General features: G+C 40.4%; 1 protein-coding gene across 3 annotated transcripts; it reads right to left on the reverse strand.

Moving 5' to 3' along the window:
- Nucleotides 1-361: 361 nt before the first annotated feature.
- Nucleotides 362-8,223, reverse strand: LOC144710922 (CLP protease regulatory subunit CLPX1, mitochondrial-like). Of its 3 annotated transcripts, none has more exons than XM_078584767.1 (16): nucleotides 7,249-8,223; nucleotides 6,813-6,874; nucleotides 6,606-6,706; nucleotides 6,316-6,395; nucleotides 5,984-6,034; nucleotides 5,113-5,187; nucleotides 4,956-5,033; nucleotides 4,415-4,471; nucleotides 4,054-4,124; nucleotides 3,194-3,293; nucleotides 3,018-3,122; nucleotides 2,869-2,931; nucleotides 2,477-2,599; nucleotides 2,242-2,394; nucleotides 1,580-1,655; nucleotides 362-540 (listed from the first exon to the last, which is right to left on the reverse strand). In XM_078584767.1, exons 1-15 carry the CDS (start codon nucleotides 8,026-8,028, stop codon nucleotides 1,584-1,586), a joined length of 1,971 nt encoding a protein of 656 aa, XP_078440893.1. In that variant the 5' UTR covers nucleotides 8,029-8,223; the 3' UTR covers nucleotides 362-540; nucleotides 1,580-1,583. The 3 variants fall into 3 exon arrangements, with proteins under 3 accessions (XP_078440893.1, XP_078440891.1, XP_078440892.1); XM_078584765.1 differs by having other exon boundaries at nucleotides 362-603; XM_078584766.1 differs by having other exon boundaries at nucleotides 362-609.

Here is an 8,223-nt window from a genome sequence, read left to right on the forward strand (position 1 = left end):
ATCGCCGGAGGACCGCCGGGAAGAGAGAATAAGGAAAATGAAATGGGCGAGAGAGGGAATATTGGGAAATGAAATGGGGCTTTCCAGAGGCTGGCGAATCGCCGGAGAATCGCCAGGGTTGTTTCGCCGGAGAATCGCCGGGCCTTGGAGAATCGCCGGACGAGCGTATTTTCGCAGGACAAATGAAATAAACCATATTTTTCCGGAGTTCTTTTTCCACGTGTCCCGGTTGCCCAAGATTCCTTTGGGGCAACCAGTTGCCCGCGTAGCAGGGTCATTATATCGTTATATATATTATTTACGTCTTACTTATCACATATTTGTAAGTTTATTATTTTAATGCCAACTGAAGACAGTCATCTTTAGAAGATTATCTAAAATGCTATTAAATTAATCTTTGTGGGCCTCGCAGTTGAATTAATTTGACAGTACATCTGACATTTTATCATACATCAACCAAGATTAGTCGATACATTATGGAGACCCTCCTACTCTGCTCCATTATGGAAGTCCACTTCTCTTCATGTAATATGCCTGCGTCTGATAAATGAACAATACGCCACCTCATGAGCAAATCCCATTTAAGCTGCTCACCCATTAAATCTGCAGCTAACAGCAGGAGACAATTTTAAATGAAAAGTAAATGAAAATTTTCATGAACTCAGGGTGCAATAGAATTAATTTCGTTATATATGACATATGTCTAGCTGTGATATCATTTTTTCCGATCTCATATGATGTAAGAAATGAGTCTTCCACATAAGCTTGAACTGATAATTTTGTCTCTCATTTTTTAGGACCCTAAGAGAACATAGCTCCAAGTCGGATCATCTCTCGTCATATTCCCGATTTTCTGTTCTACATTGGTTATATTTATGATATGACCTACGAGTCTTTAATCATGAGATTCCAATCGTCCAAGCTTAAATGCATGACTTTAGACCCAGAAAATTCTAAACCACTCCAGAGATTTTCTGACTGGGCATCTTAGGAAATACCAATCAGATGTCAGTAGGATTCTTTGATGCTAACGCCTTCATCTCTAGTGCAAAGGGTCTTAAAGCCTTTTAAGCTCTATCCATAGAGCATCCTATTTAGTTTCACATAACATAGAGCAAAAGGTATGTACACATCTTTCTAAGGGAACCCAGAAATCAGAAGCATGGTTCAAACATGGATTTGATACTATACCGCTATTAAAATCATAATGCTACAACCCCTGCCCCCCATGATGTGGGCCTTTAGTCATGCCATACGACTGTAATAACGAATTTATCACTGCCCGTTTGAAAACTTTTTTTTTCAGAGCGTTGAGTGACCAGGCTAAACGAGTCAAACTTAGAAATCTACAAAACTTTGAACAATTGAAGAGGTCCACCAATGTTGGTGGACCTTATCAAGCTAATCACAAGGCCGGATTTTAACCAGTTCTCTGGAATGAGGAAAGCGAAGAGGCGTCACAAATATTAAATCAGATGATGAGAATTAGCACAGTTACGTTGGGGAGAAAGGACAGTCTACATGGATTATAATTACACCAAGTTTTCCTCGGAAGAAATTATATATACATGACTGATACCTGGTCAGATGCTTATTGCTCTGGAGGACAACTCGGCTTCTCCTTCCACTTCGGCCTCAGATCCTTCTACGTTTGCCTGTTTAGTTCAAGTATTCAAAATATGCACATCATATTATTTAAAGTAATCTTGGAGAAACAATAACACAGGAAGGAAATATTTAAAGTAATCTTGTAGAAAAAATGCATATTTTAAATGTCAGGTGGAAATGTGAAGTTTTCTTCAGAAGAATTTGCGTGAATTCAACATTAATATAATGCCCAGTTTCAACCAGCTGATCTAATATCTGGTAGAAAATCATGACGGCCATGGACACTGGCATTGATGTTCGTGATACATTGACAATTACAAAGTTGACAGCATCTACTGTTGAGGGTGTCGGCATCACGGTCAATGTCAACGACATTGTTGATCACCTCTAGAAGTGTCAATCATCGTCAATATCAAAGTCAATTTCGCTTCAATTTAGTGAAGTGTGGTTCAACAATGTAAAGATCTCATGAATTGTCCACGGTACTGCATCAAAATCAACTCTACCATTAATAACATCGTCAGCCACACCCTAAAAGTGTCGGCGTTTAAGTCATCACCAACGAGATGATGGCGATTGATTCGATGTGGATGGGGCGTCAGACCCCACTGACTGCAAAATAAGAAAGAATACCTCTTGACTCTTGCTTTCAGAGAAATACTGGTCCAGTGCGCCATCACCGCGGAGGAGTTTGGCCCCACACCCAGGTTGGTCAACAGAGCCGACGGCCTCCTCGTCAACGACCGCTGCATCTACTCTTTCATTTCCTGTTTTGGCATCTGGAATCTGAAGGAAAGCACCCCAAAACAAGAAAAATGGTATGAGTACAGCCATTGAAACAGTAACGGCAGGATGTTTAAACACTGACCTCAAACATGGCCTCAGTGAGAAGGTTTTCAAGAATGGCTCTTAAACCCCTGGCGCCAGTGTTTTTAGCAATGGCCTTTTTAGAAATCAATCTTAGAGCGGGATCAGTGAAGTGTAGCTTCACCTGCACAGTCAGTCGATAGTAAATGGATACCAATAAGCTTTTTCTCAATAATGAAACATACAGATTTGAGAGAGATGGAGAGAGGGGGGAGAGAGGAGAGAAAGGAAGAGGGAGGAGATTGATTGAGAGACCAAAGATGATGAAAGTGACTGCAACATCTAGAAAGATAAATAGAAGAAAGGAGAGAAATACAGAGGGAGAGAGGGAGAGAGGGAGAGAGAGAGAGAGAGAGAGAGAGAGAGAGAGAGAGAAAAGGCCAGAGGACCCACATTGTTCATGCTGAACATTTTTTTGTACTGCTTGCCAAGAGCATTCTTGGGCTCGGTCAGAACCTATGGATAAAAAACAAGCGTCATTCTGTATATTTCCTTTTTTTGGAAAAAAGAAAGAATTGCAGACGTTAGAATATACTGCCTGCCTGGATAAGCTGGTCCTCATCAAGAGCCGACAGGCTAACAAGTATTGGAAAGCGCCCAATAAACTCCGGTATCAGACCATATGCTATAAGATCGCCACTTTCAACCTAAAGCCAACAAACAAGATCAGAAGTTGAGTAACTTTTCAAAATAAATCCTTTAACTAAATTCTTCTTACCGATTCCAAAAGGGATGATGTAACTGCGGCAGATGTCACTCTACCAGTTCTCATGTTGGTTCGAACCCGGGCACCAAAGCCAATGGAAGAATCTTGTCGTCTAGTAACAGAAATTAAGGGAGTAAACCCCTAAGTTTCAATGAATACATCATGAAACGATGCCAAAATTATTAGTAGTTAAAGATATTAAATTAGAACATTACATCTTTTCAGCACATTGAAGGGCTAAGTTTTGTGGTTTATTAAAATCAAAAAGTATTAATAATCCAAGGAAGAATCTTGTCGCCTACTAAAAAAATCAATTTGTCTAGTAAAATAAATTAAGGGAAGTCATCACTAAGTTTAACTGAATACGTCATAGGAATTATACGTTGTCTTAAGACAATAAATTAAGGGAAGTCATCAATTTGTCCAGTAACTTTTTTTGAACGTTGTCTTAAGACAATAACTTAATTGATAATACTTAAATGATTAGATTAGAGCACTACGTATTTTCCGGGTTTTGAAAGATTGAGTTAGTTTGCGGTATACTAACAACTTAACGCCTAAAATAAAAGACACGAGGAAAAATCTTGTCGCGTCCAAACAAAATCATGTCAAGTAAAGGAAATCAAGGGAACCGATACATAAGTTTCAGTGGTACGTCATTAAACAATAATTGAATTTTTAATACATAAGATTAAATTGGAGGGTAACATTTTTTCAACCCGTTGAAAGATTAAATTTCGTAGTTTATTAAATGAGCATCTAGTACTGGGAAGAATCTTCGTCTAGTTAAAAAATTAATGGAGTCAATAACCAAAGTGCCAACCAAATAAAAACCGTAGGTCAAAAATACAGTGGAAATCAATTTGAATTACCTTTCTGAGATGGTTTTCTCCAAGTCGATAAATGCACCACCACATATAAAAAGAATGTCCTTTGTATCAATCTACAAAATTTTGAGGATCCAATTAGGGAACGAGTTAAAGAGTGATACCAAATAAGTCCGAATGACATGGTACAAAAAATAACTAAATTACTAATACTTCAAATATAAAATTAGAGTGCTAAATATTTTCAGCCAATTGAATACTTAATTTCGTGGTCTATGAATTATACGATTCTGTTCTCAAATACTTGAAAAAACATCGAAGTTTAGACTACTAAATTGAGATATCCATAAATCACAAAGTGCCTTTCTCATAGTTAGAGAAGTTAAAGATGTTGGGCTTGGCATACTTGTATATTATCTCCACGAGGATGTTTCCGGGCGCCCTTCTCAGGAACATTCACTATCTGGCATAGAAAATACTTAAAATTCAGATCATAATTAGAGATAAGTAATTTAGAGAGCTGTTTTCAGTGAAATCAATCAAAAGGACAAGGGGGGTTTGCCAACAATGACGAGTTCATTATCTAGGACTGACGATGAAGAGTGATCAATGACATTGTCATCGTCCATGGCAGAATGATAAAGACAAAATCGTTGCCCTCACCACAGATAAATGACGGTTACAATGACGCCTCATCATTGGCCCTCGTCATCAAACCGAGTAAAATTAGAGAAAGTGACAAGAGAAGAATAGCCAGTCGTCAATGTCATCAACCACCAATTGGCAGATAAGCGTCATCATCATCAACACCATCTCGGTGAAAATGAGTGAGGAGAATGGCAAACTCGTCATTGTCCTTGTCATCCCGGTGAGAACAAATGGCGAGGATGATGACAAGTTTGTGGCGACGGCAGGTGTAGGGACAACCCAACAGAAATGTGACGTACAGTTCCTTCCAACATCTTTAACAATGCTTGCTGGACGCCTTCCCCAGATACATCCCTGCTTAGATTCATACTTTCAGCCTGCACAAACCCTTAACTTTGAATAATAAATCAAATAAATTCAGAACTGAATCTAAGAAATTAAAGACAGATGGCTGACCTTTTTGGTTATCTTGTCAACTTCATCGATGTATACAATCCCTCGTTGGGCTGCTTGGACATTAAAATCAGCAACCTAGAGCATTTGTCGTAATTGAATTTTTAGGAAGAATTTAATCTATCAACAAAAAAGCCATTAGAAAACAATGAACTGCACCACTGATAAACACGAATTAAATCAAACGCCCCCAAGATAATCTTAAGGTGCCCTGGTAGTTGGGTTCAGCATCCGTCAACATCATTGACCCTCGTTGTTGTCGATGTTGTTGTTGTTACCAATGTTGATGGTTTCCAGGGTGGTTAAAAAAGAAAACGAGGGGGGCATCCCAGATGGTTGACGTTGGCAGTTGACAACGGCATCAACATTCTATAAATGTCAATGTCCAGGCGATGTTTTTTTTTGAAGAAAATATGGAAGGCCACCCGGAACCGGTGGCCAATGTCCAGGCGATGTTACAAATAGACAGTAAGGCACTACCCGTTCGTCATGTTGATAATGATGTTCAACAATTTTTCGGTGGTTGACAATTACAGGCACCCCTGGACTGTTTTGCTATCAAACTTGACGTCGCCATCAGCAAATTGTCAACCAGTCTTCAACATCACCATTGACGTCTGACGTCAAAATTATCGGAATGTGCTGAACCCTATGTGATAGGTACTACAACAACTAAAATAAGGCTAACTGAGAGCTTTTCACGAGCACAGGAATTTTTTTGATTTTCTGAAGATTTTTTAAAAGAGGATAATTTTTTTTCTGAGTTGCTTGAATCTTTAATGAACGCTTAGGTAAGTAGTTGTCTTCACTAAAGCTTAAAATATGATGGCAAGTTTAAAGAGTGCCCGCAGATTGGTTAATCATTGCAACATACCGCAAGTAACTTGTACAGTATTGACTCTACATCCTCACCGACATATCCTGCCTGCATGATATAACTCCAAATCGTCCATAAAAAAGATAGATATAAACAGAAATAAAAAATCGTTCCACAGAAAGGGTCAGGTGACTAAGGGGATACAAGAAATAAGAACAGAAAGGGTCAGGTTTCTTATGTCTTCTAATACGGAAAATAAGAAATAAGAACTAGAATTTAAGAATAAGGAACATGAAAATATCATTCAAATGCGTAAAAATGCTTGAGAGGTTTTCCCAAAAAATTTAATACCGAAATCGTGCGAAATTAAATTAGACAGAGGTATTTACCTGAGTCAGTGTTGTAGCATCTGCAATAACAAATGGAACATTTACAAGACGAGCTAGGGTTTTGGCCAGCAAGGTCTTCCCTGTATTCGCGTTGGAGAACTAAAATTCAAGCTTTGATCCGAAAAAAAACATATTACTTGAGGTAATTAAGAGATGCGACAACTTTTTTTTTGAACAAGAGATACGTCAACTTTGCACGCACAGAATTAAACAAAAGCTAAATAGGACAATACATCCTTTTTCCATGGATAAAATCAATAGAAAAATGTTTTTGGGGGTGCTGGGTATACCTGAGCCGGTGGGCCCCATCAACAGGACATTGCTCTTTTCTAGTTCAACGGTTTCGTCATCATCAGTTTCTGCCTCCTGGGCTGCTAAATCCGTCCCAGATCTGATAATTCAATAAAAAATCTATAATGCTTTATTTAATAATCATGAAGCTACTAGGCCTTTAAAAATGAAATTTTCAAAAAGAAGAAAACAGAGCAATAACCAACCCCTTCCTTTGCGTCCCATGAAAGATCCTCTTGTAATGATTGTAAACAGCCACCGAAAGAACCTGCAGTACGCCGAAAAAATAAAATCCATCGTCTAAATCAATCAATAACTTCATTACATTACCAATCTTCATGCAGGGTCTACCACTGAATAATATTCAAAATCATAAATGAATCTGGCATCCAAAAAACCTTCAATCTAAAAAAAATTATTACAGACAGCAAGTTCTACTTCCTACTTAAACCCTTTTGGGCCATCAAACTAATAATTAAACTACCCAACATGAAAACATGAGTCTCAAAACCAAGGATAAAAAATTATAAAATTTTCTAAAAGCACTCTTAAAGTGGAAAACTTCCAGCAAATTCTTTTCATCCCAAAACTAATGCATAGATCATCAGCATTGAATCCTAAAATTACGGTCCAAAACTACACCTTCTTGGCGCGCTCCTGGCCAATCACAAACTTATCAAGCCCCTTGCAAATCTCCTTGGGAGTAGGCAAATCCTTCCCCAAATTAGATCCTCCGAACCCATCACCACCGTCGCCATCGCCATTACCACCGGCATTACCATGCCCAGACAATCTAACAACGTTCAGATTCGGAGGGAACGGCGGCGAAGGGGGAGTATGAACAGCAAGCCCGTTGTTTCCTCCGGCGGGCGCCGGCGGCCAATTCTCGGGCGGCTCGCCGCCATTCAACGATCTCAAAGTCTCCCAGAACGACAATTTGAACTTGCCACCAGACCCATCATCCAAATTCCCTCCTTTCTCAGGCAGATCAGAGCTCTTCGCCCTCCCAATCTCCACAAAAGTCCCCTGCAATGGCACCACCTTCTGGGGCCGAAAGTAGAACGCGGACCTGCAATTAGGGCACAGATTGAGGGCCTGGTACCCGCCGGCGTTCGAGCCGGAGCTCGGGGGCCGATTGTAGAAGAGGACCTCCATGGTCGTGGAGCATCTAGGGCAGCTGACATCAGCCCTAATTCTCCTCGTCTGGAACTCGTCCGAGCCGCCCTCCCACTTGTACCTCTCCTGGTGATGGCGGTACCCGGATGCGAAGGCGGAGACTTGGAGACTGCTGCTGAATCGGGTGCAGATTGGGTGTTTTTGGGAGAATCTGTAGCTGGCGGCGCAGGAATCGGGAAGAATCGGGGATCTTGAGGCTCGGGTCGCCGCGTCTCCCAGCTTTCTCCATCGCAGCGCCGCGGACATGGTTTTGAATGCGGATTTCGGGATTGGGGGAAGGATTGAGCGAGGGAGAAATCAAAGAAATGGGTTTGGAGATGGGAAGAAGGGCATCGTCGGAGAGGAAGAACAGCGAGCGGGGGAATCGCCAGCGGAGAAGATCGATCGATCGATCGATCTCTGGGGAGTGGGGAATGACCCTCTGGCATTTTTCTATCAAGA

The sequence above is a fragment of the Wolffia australiana genome, chromosome 13 (assembly GCF_029677425.1).
Source record: "Wolffia australiana isolate 7733 chromosome 13, ASM2967742v1".
NCBI classification, from domain to species: domain Eukaryota; kingdom Viridiplantae; phylum Streptophyta; class Magnoliopsida; order Alismatales; family Araceae; genus Wolffia; species Wolffia australiana.